Here is a 25,125-nt window from a genome sequence, read left to right as displayed (position 1 = left end):
TTAGTGATTTCATATTCTTTTTCATGGAGAAATATTAACCAAGCCACATTTAAACCTCCCAGTGTGCGTGTGTACTGCAGGGGCGTTACCTGTTTTAGCTCAACCCTTTGAAGTTTTGATTGAAATGTCCACCAACCAATAGGAGTTCAGTGTTGTATTGTGGGAACCAATCAGGATGCACCTTGCTTCAACTGGGAACAACGGCTCAGTAGGATATGGCGCCCAGCTCGAAATCTGAAAAGGACGATAGCAAACAGAAAACACCAAGAAAACATAAAGATCATGTCGTAAAGCTTCTAGTACGTGGCAAGGCGAGTATATATAATATTGACCTAAAAATAGGAATCTTGTCAAGAGACGTAGACGGACTAGTTGAGACCTCCCCGTTTTTGCAACCAATGAGGCTACTAGCCAGTTGCTAACTAGCTCTGCAGCTAACCAAGAAACAACTGGCTAGTGTCAGGTGGCTAATTAAGCTAATGCTACAAACAGTAAACCGTTGCCGTTTTCTGGTATTTTAACGTTTTCCCAACATTTTGTGTTCGATCGCACTTGCTAAGGAGCGCAGGCTGGTTTTTAGAATGAAGCTGACCGATAACAATAGGTCAGTAACAACATAAACGAATTTTTTTTTCTTGCTATAATTCGTCAATGTCTGATACTACCTGTCTCAATTTATTTTAACTTTTTAAATAAATTGAGCTCAATTATCAGGCCAGTTGTTTTTGACGATTTATTTTATTGTATAATTACAGGACTCTGTCAATTCAAAATGCTAATAAACTTCAGACCTGAATATTTAAGAGTTCGTCCATGACTTTCATAAAATGTGAAGGCATTGAAAGAGAACAAGTAGCTTCACCTTCCTAATTAAACGAGTTCTCTGATCACACCCCAAAATCTTTCTGATTTCAAGAGTTCTGCATAAAGACATTTTTCTTTTGTACTTTTTATCTATTAATTCTCTTCTGGCCGTTTTTTACCAGGGAGATAGAGGCTGACTGATGATCACAACTTGACAGTGTTGGTCTCCTGAAGCCTCGCTTTCTCTGAACTCTGCAAACCTAATCCTCCTAATATGCTTAAATTCAACAAGTATTCAAGTTTATGCGGCTTGAAGTTAGAAAATACACATAAAATTGAGTGGGAAAATTTCTAAGTTGCCTTATAATTGTGCAAACAGAGGTTATAATGTTTATATTTAACTTTTTGAAATAATTTCTGAAATGAATAATTTAATTTATTAGGATTGAACTGTAGAAAACTGGCCTGTCACTGTTTTGTTGCTACCATTTGCTTTTGTTCCACAGCTGTCGGGACAGTTTTCTCAGCGCCTGTTCAGGAAGCTGCCGCCTCGAGTTTGTGTCCCATTGAAGAATATTGTCAGCGAGGAGTTCCTCAGAGCAGGGTCTGTGTTTCTTCATATTTATTAAAAAAAAAATTTACTTGTCTGTAAGTTAGTTTTAGAAGTGAAGATCCTTTTCAGACCTTTCATCAACACAGGTTGGATATAAATGGAAGCACAAAACCATTTTATCTACCTGAATGATTGATAAAATCATCAAACCTTTTATTAAACCTCATTCAGGTTTGATAAAATCTGAATGTCATCTCCTTTACTCTGTCATCTCCTTTACTCACAAATGATCACTTAGCCACTTTACCCAGTGGACTTTCAGCTAAACAACAGACAACAGGTCTTTAGAAATTTCTGTAACAGAATAAATGCAGGAGTTATTGGAGATTTCTCCAGCTGCAGGGAGCAGAAAAAAAAAATTCTTAGAAGAAAGAAAAATTGAATGGGAAATGTTTCCAGTCTGAAAAACATTGGCAGCCATGGTGTTGAAACTGAAGACGTGCTATCCATCACTCTGACTGAGCGGCCAAAATAATATCATCTTGTTATGCTAAACTCTTAAAAAAAACAACAAAAAAACAGAAAAGGATATTGGTCTGATCACTAAACAGTTTCAAACTGATCCTAATCAAGTTTTAAGTTTCAAATCAACATAATGAACTAATGTTACTGATATAACTTATCTTATTGCTGCTCTATTTAGTAGCAGTAGCAGCACTATTTGTTGTTTTTCTGTTTTTAATCAAAGCAGTTCTTATACATTTTCATATATTTTATTGTAAGTATATTGTTGCTGCGTTATATTTCCAGAAGGTTATCATACTGTTAGAATCTCATTTGGGAAAAAATGCCTATTTCAGATTTTGATAAGCTGCGTTTATTGGGGGACATTTAGGCCTTAAAGACACAATATAATACAACTAAAGACGAGTAAAACAGTTTGAATCTTTAGATTTTTAATCGGTACAGTCATCTTTTCATTCAGCCTTAATTGGCAAATAATTGGATGAAAATGTAAGTAATGCTTCACATTTTCACACCAGCAGGTGAAATGAGTTTCAAAACCAGTTGGAATGACAGAAACTGCACTACGTTTTAAAAATAGCTCATCATCACTGTGTCAGTGTGCAGCTTTTTATACTGCACATTTATTCCAAGTGTTTTGAATCGAGTCTCTCTGCAGCAGAGAGCCGTACCTGATTCGCATCACTGTGCTCACCAGGCTAAAGGTCGCACAGTGTGTGGGAACAATTGTAGCGAAAGCTGTGAAAGAGAGGAGTGGTGAACGAGTAGATTTGGTACAACTGATATGATTATCACAGTATTAAATGTAATACTGCGCTTGCAGGATTTTTAGCCTTAATGCCAATGTTTTCTTTTTCTAAAGCGTGAAACGGGATTCCTACATGCTGTCGTGTATACAAATAAACACTAATAATTGTAGAAAACCCATACAATTTTCTCTAAAAATGTGCATTATAGCATCGTTGTCAGAGAGAAGTTATCAAGAAAAACAGTACATGCATGTAAAACTGCCAATGAAGATTTTCCCATTGATTATTGGGAATGGTCTAAGTCATTTTCTGCTAGCCGTCGTTGCTAAAGTGTTGCAGCTCAAAGGGCGTTAAGTGTTGCCGTTCGGTTCCAGGCACATCTTCCTCGGCTTCACCAAATGCGGCCGCTACGTTCTGTCCTACACCAGCGACTGCGGAGAAGACGACGACTTCTCTTTCTACACCTACCACCTCTACTGGTGGGAGTTCAACCTGCACAGTCGACTCAAACAGGTGAGCGGAAGGAAACCAGAGCGCCCCCTGCAGGTGTTTTGATTGGCGGACCTCTTGTCCGAGCGTCTTTCCCCCCATTGTTCTCTTCAGGTCCATCATGTGCGGCTGTTTGCGGGCGAGGAAATCTACAGCGACCTGTACCTCACCGTGTGCGAGTGGCCAAACGACCACACCAAAATTGTCATCTTTGGTTTCAAGTAGGAAATGTTGATGGCTCACTTGATCTAGGATTCTGACGTTTAGCTAAGAGGGTTTTTTCCCCCCCTCTCAGTACACGCAGCTCAAGTTCTGTGTTGATGAACCTGATGATGAGCGACGAGAACAACCGGGACATCTACATCACCGTCGCCTCCATGCCTCCGTCCCGGCCATGCTCAAAGTGCTGTCCGCTTCCTTCGGCCACAACCATACGGACAGGTGAAGCTTCGTGCGCGCCGCGCGCTCCTGCTCTCTCCTCTCGCCTTCTTCTCCCCAGCCGCATTAATCCGTTTGTGTCCCACAGGAAGTGGTGAGTGCCTTGAACACGGGTACGTGCTGAACAGCAGGTACCAGGTGGTGTACCCGTTTCCCACCTTCCAGCCAGCTTTCCAGTTGAAGAAGGACCAGGTTGTCCTGTTGAACACTAGCTACTCTCTGGTGGCCTGTGGCATCTCGCTCTGCCCCGGTGAGGCCAAAACACAACGAGAACCATCTAAAAAGTCGGCGCTTTCACACCTAATGCAAAATAGAATAAAAGCAGTGTTTAACTTCACATCCACTTTAAATACATACATCACAGGTCAGGTTTTGTTTTTTCCCTAATCTGTTTTCACTTTCTTTTCAGAAAAACAAGACCAGTCATCGCAGATCCTTTATACAAAGGGAGCTGCCCAGTCAACTCAAACCTCATCATCTCTTTCCTCAACATCACCTGACTCTTCATCGTTACCTCAGGGATCTCCAGAGAGCCGACTTTTTCCGTGCAGGCCCCCTCCGGTTCCCTCGTCGCCCAGCCAATCGCAAGCAGCCATCAGAGCCCGGGAGTTTGCAGCCGACCTTTTCCGGCGAGCCCAGGGAGGGTTTGGAGTGACCAGAGAGACCGAGCGCCCCGGGGAGAGGAGAACAGCCGACGGCGACGAAAAGGAGGCGCCGCATAAAGTGGCAGACAAAGGGATAAACGCAGACCCCTCGAGAGCGGAGGAGGATTGCAAAGACAGGAGAGCGGAGGACAGACGGACTAGTTCGCAGCAAGCGTCTACGTCGTGCGGAAGCCCTCGTGTCGCCACGTCTTCCGCCTCTCCTCCGTCATCGCTTCCATCGACCTCGGCGCCGTCCTCAAGCCAGGATACGAGCCCCAGCGAACCCGGATACGTCAACTACTCTCGTCTCCACTACCGCCTCCAACAGCAGGGGGCAGCAGAGCAGAGTTCAGGAGGAGCCGGTGGTGAGGGTTTCAGTGCCTCAGAGTTCCTTCCACACTTTCCTCACTAAACTAATAGTTTGTTTTTTCAGGCTACGAGGAGGACAAAGTCCAGCTGCCCTTCACTGTCACTGATCTAAAAGGGAGAAACCTGCAGCTGGTCACTGGGCCGCATAATGGACAGGTGTGTGTGTGACATTATGTTAGAGAATACATCCGTCAGACACAACCTTAACTGGAGGTAAAATAAATGCTTGATATAACTTTTGCAATCACATACTGACCTGCTTCTATGTTAGTCGTAATGTTGTGGGGTTTCCATGGTGTTTTGTGCTCCATTAATTGAATATATAGTTGTAATAGCGGAGCAAACCATTTAATTTCCCATTTGGACGGTTTCAAGCTGCCTCTGCGTTTCTGTGGCAGAGCGTTTGTGTAGAACAGCTGACTCTGGACTTCGAGTATCTCATCAACGAGGTGATCAGGAACGACGCCGCCTGGGCTCCTCTGTTCTGCTCCTTCAGCGATTACGACGTCGTGATCCTAGAGGTAAACACACACCCGCTCACTCGGCACGAGTCACACAGTTCAAACCTGTAAAGGATATCTGCAGAATTGGGACATGTGCAGTTAAAGCAAGAGTTAGTTTATTAAAAACTTTTCATTCAGCGGCTCCCAGAAATGTTCAAACCGTTGCTAAATGTCAGCATTTTTTTCCAGTTAAACTGTGGATGTATATATATATATATATATATATATGTAATATACGTATTAAAAAGACAGTAAAAAAAACAGTCAGGGTTTCTGCCAAAGAGCCCAGCAGCAACACAGAAGAAGTAGCAGGAATTTCCCACAAGGCTGCTTCTGTCAACATGAAGCCAAAAATATTACAAACTCAAGACGTGGGACGATTATGGACTGAGAGCTGGAAACGAAAAGTGTTATTTCAGCACAAGTGTTTTAACTTTTGAGAGGCACTCTGTATTTGTACCAGTTTTTCGAAACTGATATTTTGAATATGAAATCTGGGCACTTAAATTTGGACAAATTGTGAAGTTAGATGATTTCCTGAAAACATAAAACATGAAAGATTAGCCCTATCTCAGTTTTCTTTACTCCTCCAGTCATTATAAAGTTTTGGTAAAGATAAAAGAAAGGATAGATGCTATTATAGCTAATCTGGTTTTTACATATTGTTTCTGACACTTTTTTGAAAACTTTGTTTTTGTGTGAACCCTACCCTGATGCTGCTGTTACACCCAAATCGGTCCTTTGCTGGACAATGAAGTCTGTTTCTATTCCATTCTAAAGTATCTCCTGTTGTTTGCCTGTACAGCAGGAATCCTCTAGACTCTGGTTTATTTAACATGGTGATAAATGAGAAATGTCAGGTAAATACATAAAGAGGGCTTGATGCTCCTCAGGTTTGCCCAGAGACCAACATTGTGATGATCAACATTGGTCTGCTGTTGTTGGCCTTCTCTGTCTCAGACGAGGAGCACTGCAGGTACTCTTCCTCTTCCTCTTCCTCCTGATTCTCCTCTTTAGCCTTTCAGCTCAGCGTTTCTCTCATCTCCGTTCTCATTTCGTGTCTTTCAGGCCAAACACGTACCATTCCAACCTGCAGGTCAGTTGGGACCTTAACACAGGCGTGTGTTGCACTGTGGGTGTGGGTGACCTAACGGAGGTCAAGGGGCAGACTAGGTGAGCGCGCACACACACACACACACACACACACACACACACACACAGATCTGGCTGTTCCTTGAAAAGCGTAAGGTGTAAGGGTCATTCCTCTCTGTCCCTGGTAGTGGGAGTGTGTGGAGTTCCTACAGAAAGTCGTGTGTGAACACCGTGATGAAGTGGTTGGTTCCTGAGAGCAGCTCTCGCTACATCAACCGCATGACCAACGAAGCTCTGCACAAAGGTGGGCGTAGGCTTACACACACACACACACACACACACACACACACACACACACACCTGTGTCACATCATCACAGGCGTCAAATTAACTGGAATGAACATAAAAATAATTTTGGGTGTTTTTATCGATTAATCTAAATTTTGGTTTTTGGAAGATCTGGATTTTTTTTTTCATCAACGCTGTCCTCTTAGTTTCCATAGCGATGTGACGTCAGCACGCCCTGAGCCGCCATCTTGCTTGACAGCCATGTTTTACAGCTTCTGTTTATCTGGACTCAGCGCAGTACTAGGGCTGGGCTAAGATTTTTTTTATTATTATTTTTAATTACGAGAATAAATCAAGCAATTACCAGGATCCAGTCGTAATATTAGAGAAATGAAGTAGAACTTTTATGAGAACTCCAACATGACAACTAGCAAAACATAGTGAAAATGAGGACTTGAAGTTATACTTTGGTATCGGTTTCACAGATAAGGAAATATTTGATCTTTTAACACATCGACGTTAAATAATTAACACTAGCAGGTCTTTGAAACGATGGTGGAAATAAAAGTAAAGTTCCATCTGTTAATCCATTTGTGCCTCCATCCATCCACTCATCCTATAAATTGATCTTTCCATCCTTCCATCCTTCTTCCCAGTTTATTAAGTTAGGAGATCTCACAGCTTTAAGATGAACTGAGAACTCTGGAAATTTGAGTAAAAATCTATTAAGTTTTGTTGACCGAACCCCTGCCTCATTTTAAATAGTAACTGTGGGGGGGGGAACACTGTTCCTACAAAATGTAATGTCTTGATCAACTTGTCTCGCTCAGGCTCGTCTCTGCAAGTGTTGGCAGACAGCGACCGATGCACTTGGATTGTATTATGAAGGGAAATTTGGAAGGAACAAGAGTTAAAGAAACCAAATCACACATTCACCCATGAAGACGCGTCGTCGCCTTCAGCGAACAGCTCACGTCACGGCAGCACTCCTCCACTGCAGAGGGTTTAAGTTTAAAGGTGTAATTAAAACTAACCAAACAAAGGCTTGTCTGCTGCAGATTTGTTTAGTTTATGTAGCTGTTTTGTAAATCTTTACTGTAATGTTGCAGCCACCGAAACCAAGAGCTGAACTGAACACAGATGTCCTTTGTACTTAGTTTTTTTTGTTTTTGTTTTTGTTTTTTACACAGGAAGGTATGCTGTTGATGTTTGTCTGACTCTGCGTTTGTTATAATTCAGTGTAGGTTTATTTGTGAGGATGAGCGTGAAGTGAACGTTGAAACTCGATGCATTCGGCTGCTTCTGAACAAGCGTTTCCTCTCAGTCTGGGTCAGTTCAGTTCGCTGCAGTGTTTTAAACCAGAACCAGCTCTGTACCGTTTTCATGTTCCCGTCATAATCATCTGCCAACTGGATTAGAAATGACTGACTGGAAATATTTTGTTAAATTAAAATATCTGAATTAAATTACATGTTTTGAGTCTTTTGTGTTCACAACCTGACAGATTTGTAACAGCGGCTTCATGTTACAAGATTGCATTTTAAAAGAGCGGTGTTATGTGTTTTCCAGGCACACGCTGTCATTTTCTAGCACAATTAAGTAACTGTTATGTTGATTTAATATAAAAATGCCATAAATATCAAGCATAAAAGAAATTTGACTTTGCAATTTAATGCCTTGAAATTGGCCTCTGTCTCTTTAAGAAGCTCCTGTTCTTTCTGTGGTATCTTTAAACATCTGGAAGCTGCTTGGTTTAGCTGGAGATTAAATTACATTTGCCAAAGCATCTGATGGATGGAAGGGTGAGGCTGGCGTTTTATTTACTTAAAAATAAGATATGTAACGTTATGTCAGAGTTAAGATTGATAAATGCAATTTTAAAAATATTCAAATTTAATTTGAACTTTTAACTTAAAGACCTAACCTGGCATCTTGATCAGATGAGAGAGACGTGTTTAGGTGAGGAACAAAGACAGGACAAAACTCAGGCGTGGAGAGGAATCACATCTCTTTAGTTGAAGGGATGAAGCTACAAACGTCGATCACAGATTTAAGTACAAAGATCTCCAGTATAACATCAAGAGCACAAAATTTAGAAAAAAGGTTCCCCAATACAAGCAAGGAACAAATTCACAAACTTTGACATCAAAAGGTTAATTTATACTCTTCAAGTCAGATATTTCTGTCATGTACATTTAAACAGAACATCTTTTTTTTTTTTCCTTTGCAAAGATCTTTGGTGGGATCTCGGTGAAGAGATGGTCCTGAGAGACATCCCACTGCTAGAATTTTTAGTTTCACACTTGGAACATAAAAGTCTTTCTTTTTTTTTTTTTTTGCTCATGCAACACAAGAAGCTGCAGGATGTGAGCATTATGTTCTTTGGAGGAGGGACAGGAGGGGGGGTGAGGGGGGTCCACACAGAGCCACCATATTTCACATGCTGAGACCGTTATCACAGAGGAAACGCGCGCCGTGTTTTCACTGGATGATGGACGTTAGGACAACATCTTAAGGCAATAATGGTAAGACAACATTAAAAAATAGAGCAGATATAGATATTTAACCGTTTTTCACAAAAGATACGCAATAAAACTCATCCACAGTATGCCATTTCATAAAATAAACATCAACTTTCTTCTCTACAAAAACCTCTGGAGACGGCTGCGGCTGGTACGACGCAACAGAGATGCTCCCAAAGAGCCGGGATGGGCTTTGGCCACGTGACCCGCTGAAGAGGGGCACAGCGTTGTAGAAAGAGTGTGTGTGTGTGTGTGTGTGAAGGGTTGCACGTAAACCTAGATAGGTGAAAGGGAGAAAAGAAAGAAAGACCATCACCTATCAGGAGTGCCACCATCTTCTTCTTTTTTTTAATAAACATACAGCGCCTTGCAAAATTATTCATACCTTTTTTTTTTTTTTTTTTTTTACATTAGAACCAAAAACTTCAGGTTTTTTTTATTTTTTTTATTGGGATTTTATGTGACAGATCACTTGTAAGTAGTGAGCAACTATAAAGTGGATGGAAAATATTAGCTATATTTTATTTTTATAATAAATAGTCTGAGCAGATTTCCAGTTTTCCACAAGCGAAGTAGGGGACACATGCTGTGGGAATACTTTTGTTCAGCGGGAATAAGGAAAAACAAAACCAAAAAAAAACCTGTGGGAAATGAATTCAGCGTCTAGACGTAGAAAGGTGGTAGAAACACATCCCAAAGAGACATGAAGCTGAAACTTGAGTTGAAAGATGATTTACTGCAAAACAAAAACAAAACCACATATTTTTTCCTTCCACATAACTGTCATAAAGTACTTCCCGGTGATCTGCTCCATCAAAATCCCAACAAAATCAGCTCTGAGATGCGATTTTAAACAGCGAAGTAGAAAACGTTCAAAGGGTGTGAATACTTTTGACAGGCACACTAGTTACTCACCGTACTAAAGTTCATGACAACACCAAGACCACTTCACAGGACATTCATTTATTAATCCACAATGCAGAATAGAATATATGTGTGTTTATATAGATCGCAAACTTTTTGTTTGTTTTGTTTTTCTTAAGATTAGAAATCTCTTAAAGGCACAGATCAGTTAGGTGGCCAAATCAAAAACAAACTGCAAAAAAAACAAAAAAATATGGCAACCTTACCTAAAACTGTTCAGACATAATTCACGCTGCTGTATCGTTGCAGATGCTACTCTTAGATGTACGTTTCTTACAGAGACATTAATTAAAGTCCTGCACCTCCCCGCCCCCGTGCCCCACTGCATAGTCATTTCGTTAAAGGCAAGCAATGCGTTTTGAGTTAAAGAAGTACTGCTGAAGGAGGTGGGACGATTCTCATGGCTCCACAGCACTCAGGTCAGAGGTTAAGGCAGGACAGGAGGGAAGTCAAGAGCGTATCGTACTGACGGGTCAGGCTTTACGGGCGTGGGCGCTGGACAGACGGGGAAAGGCACAGGGAGCGAGGGGAGAAGGGCTGGAGACGGTCGAGTGAAGGCAGAGAGGTCAACGACAGCCACACAAAAAATAAAAAATACATTTTTCTTTTAAAATCAGAGATGGGCTCTTCCACATTCCCACATTTTACAGACAGACAAGCAGACATGATGCAGATTGCCGTGGTTTCAGGACAGGATGGCATGATCTGAAATGTGAAAGCGCGCGCGCGGTCAGCTCAGGGCGATGCGCCGTGGGCCTGGGTCAGGGCGTGGTGCAGGTTCAAACTGGTCCTGGGCTGCTTGGCCGGCGGCTCCAAGTCGCACTTCTCCTCGTCCACCTTCAGGGAGCTGGACTGCAGCATGATCTCGCCGCTCTCCTCCTCACTGTCCTCCTCGTCGTCGTCCTCTTCTTCTTCTGGCGAACAAATGTCGGAGGTAAGGACAAGAGCGCGAGCGAAAGCTGAACGCGCATGGCCGTCACATACATCTTCGGACATTGTTACGCAACAACGTGATAATCAGTTCTGCTGTTTCAGAACCACCATCTGGAACGACTTCTTCCAGATGGTGGCGGTAGTGAGCTGCATTGAGAGACTCAACAGAGGAAGAAGTTTATATACCAGCCTAATTTGGGAATGTTACGAGAAATAAATGGCTAAATATTTGGCTAGCTTATTGTTGCTATTACTACAAAAACAACGTCGTAGTAATCTACATCCCCATGAAATTAGGTTCAGGATTTACGTCGACGCATAGCGCCAACCGCTTCCTTTGCCTTCGTTCCAAATTGCTGTAATCAAGAAATGTGAACTAATGTCTTCAGCCGGTCAATTAGGAAAGCTGATGAAATCATCACATTTATACCGCATAATTATCTCGTTTTGTACAACATAAGCGTGACGCTGTAATGTGGCAGTGTGATAACGTTCAAAAAAGTATTTTCCTCTGTGACAGCAACGCTCCTCTGTGCATCAGGGATGTTTGCTTTACCTTTATCCAGATCTGGAGAGTTTCTGTTCTTAACGGTGCTGGCAAACTGCAACAGAGAAAAGACAAAACAGCAAAGATGAAAGGAAGATCGAATTTAAAAAAACAGCACCTTGCGCCGAGAGAGAGAGAGAGAGAACACCATTACAACGTACTTCTCCCATTACCGCGATGGGCGTTTCCCCTTTGGCCTTGGCCACCCTGTGCTCGATCAGGTAGTACATGTACTCGTCGTACAGCAGACGGATCAGGTGGAAGGAGCCGAAACTTGCGGCGCTGCGCAGAGTCAGGTCCCGGATCACCATGGAGCTGGGGAAGAAGGAGGTCATGTACAAAATGTACGTTGAAAGAAAAAGCTTGAAGCGATTCCTAGTCCGGGTTTCAACCAACTTAAATTTAAGACTTTTTTTTAAAGACAACTATGAATGGAATTTAAGACCTGCATCTCCACAGGAATGTACAAGCTTCATCCAGCCAACCTGGCAACAAACGTGCACTTACCTATAGAAGGACCAGTTGAGCAGAAAGACTTTGGCCGCCTTGGGCAGCGACGCCGGGTTTTGCTCGTAGGGCTTCAGCACCTGGGAGACGACTCCGTCCAGCCAGGATGCCCACTGCTCCAGGGAGTTCTGCTGCTGCAGCGTGGTCTTGAAGTCCTGCTCCAGCCGCTGGACCATGCGGTCTTCACACTGACACACCCAGGATGCCTGCTCCTGAGGACGGAGACATGGGGGGCTCAGTGTCGGGCAGAGACGGGCGGACAGTGAGCATCGACACCAACCTGCACGTTGGTGAAATCGACGCGGTTGAGGTCGGAGAGCATTTGGTTGATCTGAGCCGAGTTCTTGAGGACGGCGCGGGCGGCCTGCGCCAGATGGTTCAGGCTGGTGTAGCGGCGTAACGTCTGGGAGAACGAGCCCACGCACACCACCTGGAAACGAAACACGTAGTAGCCTTAGCAAACGGCTGAACGTCAGAAAATCACAACAAAAATATCAATGTCAAGTTGTTGTTGTTTTTTTAAACAGACAAGATGTAAAAATGAGAAAACGCATTTTCTCAACGTTTTGCTAAAATGTTCATTTCTCCACGTTATCTTACAACCAGATTTTAATTTGTGGGTCACAGTTTCGCAAAGCATTTTGGGCACCACTAATCTGGGCATTCAAATTTTACATAAATCCCACTGAAAAGGCGGTTTAAGGAAATAACAACGACAGAATGTGGAAACGCTCAAGGGGTGTAAATACTTTTGCAAGGTTCTGCATTCAAAGACATATTTAAACTTCTGACATGTTTCTAAAGCACCTTAATTAAGTTGTTCAAGTAGTAAAACTAAACAGGAAGTCTAAAACAACACAGCATGGCAACCAGTCTGTAAAGGTTCTCGCACCTTGATGCGAACCATTTCCTCAGGGATGTTCATCATGGCGCCCGTCAGCCAGTTCTCCAGACTCTTGGCAAAGTTGCGGATGGCCTGAGTTAAGGCACCTAAAGGCGGAAAATTTGTTATTAAGACAACGAAGCGTAACCATGATCGCTCTAAACATTTGAAAACAAAAGGATCTGTTTTAAAACATGCTAAATATGCAACCCACTGCTAAAAATTAAAATAAAATCACCACATTTACTATAGTGTTTTTTTTTATCACAAATTATTTTATTTATGAATAAAAAAACAAACAAACAAAAAAAAACGTCGCTACATCAGCACGCCCTTGTTCTCTGATTGCCACGTTTGACGCAGCTGAGAGTTGATCTCTGGATTTTTTCCTCGCCGACTTACTGGGGATGGGTCTCAGCACGTCTGGGATCAGGATCTCCACCAGCGTCTGGTAGAGCAGGTTGTCGCAGTCCCGGGTCCAGCGCAGCACCGGTTCAAACTTGCACAGAGCCACCAAACAGGACCTGGGCAACCGTTTCTCAGACTCGTCGTGACTGACGGAGGAGTTGCACAAGAGAAGAAGAGTGTTTCTGTCTGTCCCGTCGCAGGCAGCGAGCGAGGTCACACTGCGACCTTAAACGTTCATTTATCTTATTGGGATTCTACGTGACGAAGGAGCCCGCAGTCAGGAAGTGGAAGAAAGATACAGTTTTTTTTAAATGTAAATAATAATATGTGACACGTGCCACTGTGTCAATAAACTATTTGTTAATAAAGTGACATTTAAAAAGTTGGTTGTACTGAATTTTGCTTAGGGATGTGAGAGTAAAAATGGGGCTAAATCCAGAGGCACACCACACTTTTTAGATTGGTATTTTTGAAAAAGTTTGATCATCCTGTCACTTCACTTCGACGTCACAGTCAGGTGCTACAGAGTCACATAAAATCCCAATAAAATGAGAATAAGGATATAATTTCTTGATCACCAGAGGTGACCAGAAGTTACTCCATCCAAAGTGCTAAGTATTAGCAAATATAACCATCAAATAAATAAAACTAAATAAAAACAAATATGTACATGGAAATGCATGTACATATAAATCTACAAAGAAATCCAGAGTGAATTTAAAGGCGCCGTGTGGTCCGATGGCTACATGCAGAAATGACTTTCTGTGACAAGGTTCAAGGAGGGAATTATGAATCCTTTTGAGAAATTCTACTAAGACGTTCATAATCGCGTTTAAGATGCTTACAGGTTGAGCGATTCTGTGTCGTTGCTCTGGCTGAACCTCCAGAAGGATTTCCACAGAGTCTCAACCAGAGTGAACTGAAGGTTGATCATCACATCCAGAACAGCCTGCAGGAGGAGCGAGAGGGAGGAGCGTTACGCCGACGTTCGACTAGCCGGTTGGAAATGTATAAAAATCCAATAAGATAAAAAAAAAAAAAAAGTAAAAAATATGCAGAAACAAATGGAGCGTCGTCAGCGAGTAAAGCTGTCCGGTTCCTACCTCACAGTGCTCTCTGTACAGAGCCTGGAAGGCCTTCAGGTGCTCCAAGTGGATCCCGTCAGGCAGAGCTTGATCTTGCAGATCAATTTTCACGAATTCTGGCAGCAGCTTCGATGCTTCTGAAAGTACACACACACACACAAAAACCCCCAGAAAGTAAACACTTAACTTTTTTTTTTCTTCCCGTTTCAAGACGAAACAAACAAAAACACAAAGGTGTTAGCATCTGTAGCCTTTCACTTAGTCATCGGGCTAAGAAGAAATCAGCTGCTGTGATAAAACCATGTAACACTAAAGAGAAGGGGAAACATTTGGGAGTTCACGTTTCTCACCGAGGAACTGCTGGTACTGTTGCACCTGGGCTGAAATATCAGAGAGAGCCGCCGCCTGCTGCTGACCCGCCACGCCCGATGTGCCGTTAGCGATCCCCTGTGTCTTCTGCAGTGGCTTTATCCTGTCAAAATCGTCAGGGAAACGCATCGGAGCGCACAAAACCGTCAGAATACGACACGTGGAAAAGCAGCTCATACAACGCGAAAAAAAAAAAAAAAGTTGAAAATGCATTTCAGATGTTACCAGATTTTTCACTGGATTTAGGTCTGGACTTTGACTAGGTCATTCTGACACATGAATATACTTTAATCCAAACTAATTCAACTGCAGCTCTGGTTGTAAGTTTAGATTGCAGATATTTTTTATACATCTGCTCCATTCATCTTCCCATAATCTCTGTCCTAGGTGAAGAAAACATGCCCACAGCACAATGATGCCACCACCATGTTTTATCACTGCTATGCCATTTTGGCTATGCGTTATGGAAATGTATTCAAAAACATTAAAATGAGTGTTTTACATGTGAGAGTGTGTACTGTACAAACTGCGGGCAGTTCCATGATTGGCCAATCACCACTAAAATGATTAGTTTGTATTTCAGTCAATCCGCTTCTTTAAACTATGATACAAGTATTGTATTTTTCACATAGTGCCATTCTATAGCACAGTCAAGTAATTATGTTAGCTTCAATTACTATAGATGTGCTTTATATATCAACTTAAAAGAAATCTGATTTCACAATTTAGCACCTCGAAATTGGGACGCCGCCTCTTTAAGACGCTGATTTTCTGTCACACTCCGCCTTCAGCACGCCATCACAACAACTTTTCTCCACTAAGCCTTTAACATTATTCTTAGGAGCCTTGACCTGAGAAGCAGTTTGCATGACGAGCTCAGCAGGTCGTCGGGTGTTTGCTAATTGCTGCTGCCGCTAGTTTGAAGGAGCTGAGTGGGGAAGGTGATCCGTAAGGCAGAAGAGTGGAGACTGGAGGAGCTTTGTGGAAATACATGTTACTTTGTGAGAACAAGCACTTAGGAACCTCATGAACGGTTGCCACGGGAGATTCGAGGATTTCTCAAACGTGTGTGAAAGAACTATGGCAACACTCCAGGTGTGTTTTTAATGAGGGGATTAACATTATACCATGACGTGAAGCTCAAAACTTGAGCCAATACCTGTTTTTCTGTGAGAAAGGCTGCTGCCTCATGGCCAAGTGCTGCTGCTCATCCATGAGTCTGAGCAGAGGGGAGCCGGATTTGATCCGCAGGCCGTAGTAGTGGTACTTGGAGTTTCCTCTGCAGAGGAACGCAAAGAGAAGAAGTGATGCCTTTGCCCTGGACGCCGCTCACACGTAATTCGGGTGAAATGTGTCTACCTGGTGCCCAGTCTTCGCGTGCGGAGCCCCATGAAGACGGACCTGATGAGTTTACCAAAAGACGCGGCGTTAACTGGCTCTAGTTTCTGCTCCTGGCAGTGCAGGATGTAGTGGTAGTAGAGGGTGCAGCGGGGCAAGCTGACCCCTTCAGCCCCCTCGTAGTTTTCCAATAACCACTGGACCTGAGGGGAGGGAGGGAGCGGACGGAGGACACAAGCGGACATGAATGGACTGGACTTCCTGGCCGCCGCATCTCATTGGATCTCATATACTCACAGTAGCGGGAGGGGCGCGAGAGTTGGGGCTAGAGTAACTCTGTGCTCCCCCTCCCCCACCTGCTGCTGCGCCTCCACCTCCCAACAGATAGCCCCCCTGGATGACATATCCCGCTGCTCCCGCAGCGCCAGCCCCGCTGTTGGCTCCTGCTGTCGCCACGGAAACCGCCTGCGAAGTCACAGATCCGGGGAGGTCTGAGTCAGGGCTGGGCGTGGCCTCGTAGAAGGCGGAGGAGGACGCGGGAGGGGTCTGGGTGTAGAGCGGCGAGTCGGAGAAAGGGAAGCTGTTTGATCGACTGGAGGAGAGAGAGAGGGGAAAAAAAACAGATATCAACACCTGCAGACCGAATGTTTCCACCCGCGTGTCAAAAAAGATGCATACATTGCGGATGTGGTAAACGCCGCGTCTTCTGCCCCATCCACGTACTGCACCTGGTCCGAGTAAATGTGCTCCACCTGAGCAATCAGGAAAGAAGAGATTAGCATTAATGGTTTCCAGTCACATGTTAACGAAACTGGCACAAGTGAAGCGGCATTCCATTCTTAATCCATTGGGATTAGCATGATGCAGGTTTTGGGCGAGTTTTAGAATCTTTAGGACATTTGTGAGGTCAGACACTGATGTTGGACAAGAAAGACAGACTCCAATTCATCTACAATCTCCATTTTCTACCACAAAAACGGGACAAAATTGTCCAAAAAATATCTGCAGGTGGGCATGGAGTTATTTTCACTGGAAATAAAAAAGCACAAACAGGAACTGTTTTTACAAAATGTGGAAGGAGATAGATAAAATAAACAAAATATTTAGAAAAATACTCTAACATAGCTTATGTTATCATGATGGTGGTTTTATTTTGTAGGAATCCTCCATTCCTGTCATTTTCATACATTTCATAGAAAGTCAAATACTTAGTCAGTATATTTTCATCTTTCAAAGTAAGTAAAGGGAGAACATTTTGGATTTTGGTTTTTAGAACCGACATTTTTGAGGCCACCTTTAGTTTTAATGTTAGTTTTAAAAAAATATCCAAAATTAGCACATCAAAAAATTAAAGCTTCGGTGTTCTGCAGCAGTTTATTTCTTCAACGTTATCATTTTCACTATATTATTATTTTCTTAGGAAGTACCATAAAGTCACTACTTCATTCCACTAATATCGCAACTTTATTTATGAGTTTATTCTCAAATTGTTTTGACTTTCTTTGTCGCAGTACTTTTTTTGGTCACAATAATATGACTTTATTCTCAAAATTAACCAAATTCTTAGCCCGGTCTTGATCCTCGGTTGAAGCCAGCTCTCTGCTCCAAAGCAGTTTGAAGAGAAAGGGAGCACGGGTGAGCGAAGGGGCTGAGTTTTTTTTTTTATTTGTTTGTTTATCAAACCAATAAAACTCATAATCAGGAAACCAGCCGATGCCCTGTTACCACATCCACCTGCTGACCGGACCACAAATATTTAGCAGAGGGTTAATTTAAACGACAAACAATAAACTCACACCTTGTTTGCATAATCACAGGATCTTTAAAAGAAAAAAAAGAATAAAATATACCAAAAACAAGCCAATTCTATAAAAAATAAATAAATAAATAAAAAATAAAGACCCAAATTTTCACTTTGAACCAATCATTTTGACCTCCTTGACTTGAACTTTGAGCTTTCTCCCACAGAGTGCAATGTTACATAATCAGCAACGAAACCGTGTTCTGCATCTTATGTCTAACTACAAAGATGAGGTATAAAATTTATGTGACCTTACTGCACAAATCAGAGCCTACCTTATCTTATCTAGTGTGTGTTATGCAGAGAGAGAGTCTGTTTACCTCCTGGTTAATATGCACAGACTGCAGGCTGCTGATGTGGCCTGTCTGAATCCTTTTGGTTGGCTGCGTCAATGCCTGCAACACTGACCTCTGTGGGAGAGGCAATCCCAAACTCGTCAATTAAGGCAGGCTGCTGCACAGTTGTGCATTGTGCAGTTTCTCACCTGTGGCGGAGTCTGCACGGCCTGGACCACCTGAGTGGGGATGCCAGGAGCAGGTGGGCTGGAGTCCGACAGGCTGTCGTTGGAGTGAGCCGAACCCTCTGAAAGACACGAGAGCGATGGAGGAGGGAGATGTTCATAAGAAGGAGACAAAAAAAAAAAAAACCACAAAAAAAGCAAAAAGAAAAGTCGCAGAGACCCCAACAACAAGTTTGGTACTCACGAAAAACCACCTCCAAGTCATAATAACAGCCGCCGCAAAACATATTGCTGCTTAATTTCTTTTTTCGGCTCCACGGAGCAAACATGGAAGAGGGAAAGTGTGTCTGTCCATCTCTCCCCTTCTGTCCTTATATCTCGTATGCAAAAGGACAGCCTTGGACAGCTAATCTCCCCAGATGGAGAGAAAAATCCCTCCATCTTGTAAACATGCAGATCAGATGAGAGCGGGAAATGAGAGGTGCATGTGGGCCGACGGACGGGAGGTGGAAAACAAAGGATGGAGAGCAGGCAGTGGAGAGAGCAATCACTTCTTTGTAACCTTCAGGATTTAAATTAAAAAAAAAAAAACGGAGCAGAACCCTTCTTATCATGTTACTTTATTTTTTTTCCCCAGACCTTGGCTGAAAACAGCTGAGCTACTGAACCTCCACCTAACTGTGGCACATATGAATATTAAAGTTGGTAAACTATAGATCAATTCTCACATTAGATGTGGTTAAAGTGCCATTTTTGTAAAGCATTGACCAAAAAAAGAAATGGTGGAGAGTTAACGATGAAACACAACAGGGTTTATGCAGGTTTCACCAACTCAAATTTAAGGCTTTTCCAGACCTTTTTTAAGATCATTATCATTTAAGACCTCTCCCACAACAGACATGTTCAAAAGAAAATTGGCAACAGAAGTCAGCTGATGGTTAAGATGAACATCGTCCAGCCAGTGGGCGATAAATTTCCATTTACCCACGATGGACATTAAAAAAGGCTAGCTAGCTTTAGCCTTGCTAGCTTACCAGTAGCCACAACTGCTTTGAGTCACAGAACACAGTCACATGTCTGCATGTGACTCAAACTTTTGCCTGACAAAAAAGTCTTGTGAGAATTTTTTTTAAATAATCTGACCCCAACCAAATTTAAGATTTGTGATTTGAGGCCAACTTACTTTGTTTTAAATGTAATTCAGAAATGTAAAGCCTTGATTTTAGATAAATTTAAGACTTTTTAAGGATGTAAGGACACCCTGAATAAAGACAACATCTTAATCCAGATAATTCTCACAATATTTACCAAAATATATATGTATAAAAAACTGCATGTCTTCCTGAAATAAGAGCTGTTTTTTTTCACTGCGCTATGATGATCATTCAAAATGCTAATTTGAATAGCATTTTCAAATGTTGCTCATGTTGCTGACTGTAGTTTTAAGTCAGCAACATTTAAACTATTTGTTGAATTTTATTTGAAATAAAAAAATAAGCAACAAACTATATATTTATCTATGGGGTCCTAAAACAACACTTTTAGGAATTTTAAAAATCCTAAAGGCTTATAGCAAAAAAAAAAAAAAAACAAACAAGCTGAATGGGGTTATTTTATGAGCTGGAATTGCTAATAAATATTCAGATTCAGAGTTCTGGTCCAACTAGTTGCACTACATTATGAAATGGGAACAAGGCCCGGGCCTGTGGGCTTTTAACTCTAGGTGAGAGTGCACAGTGTTACCTGATACAATCAGGCAGAGCCATCTAGGAATAGATAGGCCCTAAATTTAACATACAAGACACATAGGATCAGGTTATGGGAGGTCCATTTGTTAAAAAAAACAAACTATGAGCTAGTAAATATCCATTAAAACTGATTAAAGGTATTCCGCGGTTTTAAAAACAGTTTGAAATCTTCTTTTAATGAGATGCCAAAGAAAGAGAGAGCAAGCAGAGTTTTCAGCAGCTGTTTTGGAGCGAAGCGAATCTCCGCACGGCTCCTCCCTCACCTGCTGTTACACACTGTTACCCAACTGGCTTAGAGAAAGCTACCCCGTCTTCCCCCCTCCTCCCAGGGAAAACAAATTCAGCTGGAAATATTTCCTTTTAGCAGCAGCGGGAACATTATTTTTCATTTTTGGTCTTAAATAAAAGCAAGTTAGACGTTTGTGTTACGTTTCCGTGAATATTGAGAATACAGGTTGAAACCTTTGTGAGTTAAACACAACTGAAGCACCAAGATCAGCTACAATCCGGCTTCAGGGGCAGAGAAGACGCCAACTAAAACTTTTAGTAGTAGCCGACCTACAGCTGCACACTGACAGTCAGCTGCAAACAGGCGATGCTTTACCCCCAGCATACGAGAAAGACGAATTAAGTGGTTTGGAAATATATCGTGCTGAACTGGTAAAATTTGTGCTAGTAATTAGATCGTGTTAGCAATCAAATCATGCAATCAGCGTACGTTGATTGTGTCCAAACGTGATTCGGTGAAACTGGTGTATTTTTTTACCCAAAGCCATATTAAATATAAAAAATATATACGCTCAGGACCCCAGATTCAAAGATGGCGTCCAGCACTACTGTCACAAATAAAGCTTCAAAAGTTATAATGCAAAAACATAAAACCATACCAAGTATTTCTGGTTTAGTTTCTAGTGCAAATATATTAGTACAATTGAAATAAAACAAAACCAGCTGACCAGTAACTTTACAGCAAGATATAGGAGATTGTATTAAGTTAATAATTTCTTAATATTGACAAAAAAAAACCTTACTACTTAAACTTGCAGATTAATCAACTTACAAGACATTTTTTCCATGTTATTAGTTAAATAATCTGTCAGTGGAGCTAGTACTTTTTAAATCAATAATAAGGAATGATTGACCAAAAACAAGCTCCTATATCTTGCTAAAAAACATACATGTAAGTTAGTTTTGTCTTAATCCCAGTGCACTAAGATATTTGTACTAGAAACTAAACCAAGTATACTTGATAAGATTTAGTGTTTTTGCAGTGTATTGATATTCAACAGGAGAGCAGACTTGCATAGAGCTGCTGCTTTATGACATTTTTTGTGTCATTCACACACACAGTAATGCGGCTTCTAAAATTCAAAACAGATGGAAAGAGGATGCCTTTATCTACTATTTTTTTTAATCTTTTTCTAAAGGGCGTAGCCTCTGCTCTGTGAATCTGGTCTGGTCACTTCGTGCCAAAACTAAACAATCACCAGACTGAGTTTAGCTAAGGGCCATAAGGAATGAGGAGTAGGTGAACTAACTAATGCGATGTAATTACACGACAGTCTCTCACCTGTAACAGTCACTATGATGTACTGGGGCGAAGCGCTCTGGCCATTACTCTTCTGGACAGCAGCGTGCTGGATATCAGGGCCCACGTAGTGCTGCGTGGGCGTAGTTGGCACCACTGCCTTCTGGCTCTGGGTGGGTGGCGCTTGTGAACAAAGTGCATCCTGTCCTGCTTTAGAGGCCCTGGCCGCTTGGCTGGCCGACGAAACGCTTCCAGAGGCTGCCGGGAGCTCGGACAGGAAGTGTGCAGTTTTGGCAGATGAGGGCGTGGTGGTAGCAGGCGTTGCTATGGTTACTGCGTTGGCCTGCTGAGGCTGAAGGTCCTCAGAGTATCCACAAGTCGCCATGGCAACCAATCCGTTGAGGCACCAGTTCTGTGGATGAAAAGGAGGCAGCGCTCATTAACTAAAGTGCCGGGAACAAACAATGAAACCCAAATCGCTTACTTATTATCGATATGCTACATGTTTTACTCAAGCGACCTTGTGTGCACTATTTTGTGTGTGTATGTGCGTGTGCCTGTGTGTGTGTGAAGCAGAATAGGTCTAAGAAATCAGGAGTTTCCTTTTTTAAAATCTGGTAAGGATGTTTTAATAATAAATAAGAAAATTCACAAGTGAAATATATTAAGTGATAATAAGTTCATTTGTATAGCACATTTCAGGAACAAGGCAAAATGCAAATCAAAATGCTTCACACAATAAAAGCTGAAGACAGCATCCAATTATGAAGCAAGCAGTAAGCATCACATTTTGTCAAATACCATCGTTAAAATCATCAGGAAAATCTAAATTAAGCATATTGATCAATGCTGCTAATCAAAGGCAGCTCTAGGCTGGTGGTTTTTCAGCCTTGATTTAAAGAAACTCTGTAATTTTTACAGTTTTTTTTTTGGAAGTTTGTTTCAAGTTTGTGCACAAGCCTAATATGGGAAGAAATTTTACGACATAATATGTGGACAGAATCCTCCAACCAGATATTTGTCAAATCAGTTCTTCAAATTTAAAATGAATATTTATTTCAGCTGCGCAAATATACTGTTTGTGTTATTTCAGTTATCTTCAAATGTCATTCCTGCTACAATAAATGAGGTCACTGCTACAGCTCCTGATAGCTGCCATCCATCATATGTGCCTGATTTTTTTTTGACTAAGTAAACACATTTTACATCAGACCTCACTGCAGCAGTGAGAAACATGAGAATAAACAATTATGAATAAATTAGATAGATTGGGTTTATTATTGCTATACTTCAAAACGGTGTTTTAGACATCAGCAAAGTAATTTCTGGCCATAGCACACATGGAGTCATTTAACCCTTTAATATAAAAAAAAACATCAAGCAGAGTTATCCTGTTACCATTTGGAGGTTGCTATGGCAATCAGGTTATAGAGAATACAGCTGCCTTGGATCAAGGCCAATAAAATAATAACTAACTAATAAATTGAAAACTCTTGGTAATTTTGATTAAAATTAAAACCATACATACTTTACTGGATTGGAAGAATTATTCAGAATAATTTCCTATCGATTGTGTTAAACTCTATTTATACTATTAATTACACTTGGACATCTAAAATGCAAAGTCCTATACAACTTTAGGGAGGAAATTCAGGTTTTTGAAACAAAAATAATTACCTACATGATGGATGAAATGTTGATTGCAGGAAAGAGTTGAAATCTGATGTATTGTTTTTGTAAACGACAAATGTACAACTCACTGGCCAGTGCTGCCATCAAAGCATCGCTTATACCCTCTGATGTGTCTTTTACATATTATATCATTTTTTTCCCATTTCTGGAACCTTGAAATACTTGTTTTAAATAGACGTCTTTCATTTAATTCTGATACGTAAAATATATATATATATATATATATATATATATATATATATATATATATATATATATATTCCGACAAGAGGGAACCGTATTATTTGCATTTAAAAGTAATTTGCAATCGCAGTGTGATTTCACAAACGGCCTGCCATACCCTCCACTCCCCACAACTCGTCGATCATGTGGCACACCGTGCGCTCGGGAGTGACTTCAAGAATTCAATGTCACACCAAAAACTTTTTCAAAGTCGTAAAAAGATTGTTAAACATACGCATCTCTCATTTTCAGAACGCATGCACACTAAACATGTGTGCGTGTTTGACTCGCGTCGATGATTAATGCAGTTAAGACAGCTGCTTGATAAGCGAGTTCAGTGCGAGAAAGTGATACGTAGCTTTCCTCGCTAGCAGCCTGCATCGAATTGTGACGTTCAAGTGAGCTAGCTGCCTACTAGCTTCCTATATCTCAAGTGGATAACCACGCTACGCAATCACGCTTCAGCATAGTTTCGTGGAAACTGTCAAAAAACCAACGCGAACATGAGGTCAGATAGAGCTAAAAAAAAAAAAAAAGTACGATTGGCACTAGAAGCCAGCCGCCATCTTGTGCTCTTATCAAAGATCTGACATCGCCATAACAACGGTCTGCGTTTGGAAAGAAGCTAGCAACCACTTTTCATCACACGACACGCTCGACGGATTTCACGTTTCACCATAAAACGCACCAGCACACGCATGTAATCAACATAAAAACTACATGATCACTTCTGAGATGTTTTCACCTGTATTTCCCGGCGTTGTCCTGAATAGTCGATAAAGTTTATTCCCTTTGATCCCGCTTGTTGTTGTTGACTCCGGTTGCTTGGCTCTTGTCGCCAGGACTACCGTGACTATGGCGCCTAGCCTTCACCGGGGCAACTGTTGCTACCCTCCATACATTGTGCCGCCCCTTCTCAAATGCTGATTGGCTTACACGTGAGGCGGTTCTAACGTCAGTGCAGTATTCGCTTTCTGATTGGTGGATAGGTTCTGTCTATAACTTTCACAGAGGCCTGGCATTAAATCGCCACTTGTGGTGCTGTAATTCTTTTGTAAATTGCACACTGTTGATTGATTAAATCTGAAATTATTTTTTCTTGTCTAGTCATAATCTTTATTTAGTCAGAGTTGGTGTGAAGATGTTATTTAAAATAAATCCATACACAAATGATCAAATTCTCAGTATTATATGCAAGATTGCACACTATACATTTTACGCTGAGCTCTTGGGACACAAATTACTTTAAAATCCAGCAGCAGAGTGGACAATTACTTGGTAAGTTGCAAAAGGCTGCAGAGGTACTCAATTCATGAATCTCATGCTGTTCCATTTGCTTCTAATCAACCAGCGCGTGTTCTTGTCTTGAGAGAGCACTTCCAGTTCCTGTTTGTGCTTTTTCCATTTGAGATTAGCTTTGATGCTGCTTTGTAAAAATACATCAAGAACCAGGATCAGAGGTATGGAGCCTTATTATCTTGCAGATAGCACATAATTGTGAAATCAAAAATGACACATACATACAAAAAACCCTCAATAAACATGAAAAAAGGTGCATTGATTACATCAGACCAAACCAACTTTTTGTCCTTATGGTGATGCCCAATCCTGAAGCCATTTCCTATATTTCTGAACAAAACAATAATAAGGACAGAGTATCTTGTGTGTGTCACCAGCTTATGGCATCGTGGGGATTTTTAGGCT

General features: G+C 41.6%; 2 protein-coding genes across 8 annotated transcripts; one reads left to right on the top strand and one right to left on the bottom strand.

The window, feature by feature from the left end:
- The first annotated feature begins 83 nt into the window (after positions 1-83).
- dcaf15 (DDB1 and CUL4 associated factor 15) lies at positions 84-7,920 on the top strand. Of its 2 annotated transcripts, none has more exons than XM_008410604.3 (13): positions 84-299; positions 1,311-1,408; positions 3,006-3,144; positions 3,235-3,341; positions 3,416-3,561; positions 3,647-3,808; positions 3,968-4,567; positions 4,636-4,727; positions 4,970-5,092; positions 5,968-6,050; positions 6,143-6,247; positions 6,355-6,470; positions 7,285-7,920. In XM_008410604.3, exons 1-13 carry the CDS (start codon positions 216-218, stop codon positions 7,338-7,340), a joined length of 1,911 nt encoding a protein of 636 aa, XP_008408826.1. In that variant the 5' UTR covers positions 84-215; the 3' UTR covers positions 7,341-7,920. The 2 variants fall into 2 exon arrangements, with proteins under 2 accessions (XP_008408826.1, XP_008408815.1); XM_008410593.3 differs by having other exon boundaries at positions 86-311.
- Positions 7,921-8,445: 525 nt separating this feature from the next.
- rfx1b (regulatory factor X, 1b (influences HLA class II expression)) lies at positions 8,446-24,333 on the bottom strand. Of its 6 annotated transcripts, none has more exons than XM_008410631.3 (18): positions 24,167-24,333; positions 21,550-21,919; positions 18,256-18,353; positions 18,092-18,181; positions 16,649-16,722; positions 16,268-16,562; positions 15,992-16,173; positions 15,792-15,911; positions 14,614-14,735; positions 14,282-14,400; positions 14,024-14,127; positions 13,173-13,324; positions 12,780-12,877; positions 12,168-12,317; positions 11,888-12,099; positions 11,542-11,695; positions 11,390-11,435; positions 8,446-10,814 (listed from the first exon to the last, which is right to left on the bottom strand). In XM_008410631.3, exons 2-18 carry the CDS (start codon positions 21,890-21,892, stop codon positions 10,636-10,638), a joined length of 2,538 nt encoding a protein of 845 aa, XP_008408853.1. In that variant the 5' UTR covers positions 21,893-21,919; positions 24,167-24,333; the 3' UTR covers positions 8,446-10,635. The 6 variants fall into 6 exon arrangements, with proteins under 6 accessions (XP_008408853.1, XP_017162706.1, XP_081462181.1 ...); XM_017307217.2 differs by having other exon boundaries at positions 8,446-10,811; XM_081606055.1 differs by lacking the exon at positions 24,167-24,333 and adding an exon at positions 23,185-23,386.
- Positions 24,334-25,125: the final 792 nt, after the last annotated feature.

Source organism: Poecilia reticulata, chromosome 1 (assembly GCF_904066995.2).
Source record: "Poecilia reticulata chromosome 1, P_reticulata-male-v2, whole genome shotgun sequence".
Taxonomy (NCBI): domain Eukaryota; kingdom Metazoa; phylum Chordata; class Actinopteri; order Cyprinodontiformes; family Poeciliidae; genus Poecilia; species Poecilia reticulata.
Note: the sequence above shows the minus strand (reverse complement) of the source record. Positions and strands in the feature narration are given on the sequence as shown.

Bases quoted from the DNA above. Each gene is read 5' to 3' on its own strand.
- rfx1b (XM_008410631.3), bottom strand. From the start codon at position 21,892: ATGGCGACTTGTGGATACTCTGAGGACCTTCAGCCTCAGCAGGCCAAC. The intron at 14,736-15,791 runs GTATTGGCTCAA...CGATTTTGACAG, and splicing joins CCTTTCTCACAGAAAAACAG to GATAAAGCCACTGCAGAAGA. The intron at 11,436-11,541 runs GTACGTTGTAAT...TCTCTGTTGCAG, and splicing joins CCATCGCGGTAATGGGAGAA to TTTGCCAGCACCGTTAAGAA.
- dcaf15 (XM_008410593.3), top strand. From the start codon at position 216: ATGGCGCCCAGCTCGAAATCTGAAAAGGACGATAGCAAACAGAAAACA. The intron at 312-1,310 runs GCGAGTATATAT...TTTGTTCCACAG, and splicing joins AGCTTCTAGTACGTGGCAAG to CTGTCGGGACAGTTTTCTCA. The intron at 6,051-6,142 runs GTACTCTTCCTC...CGTGTCTTTCAG, and splicing joins TCAGACGAGGAGCACTGCAG to GCCAAACACGTACCATTCCA.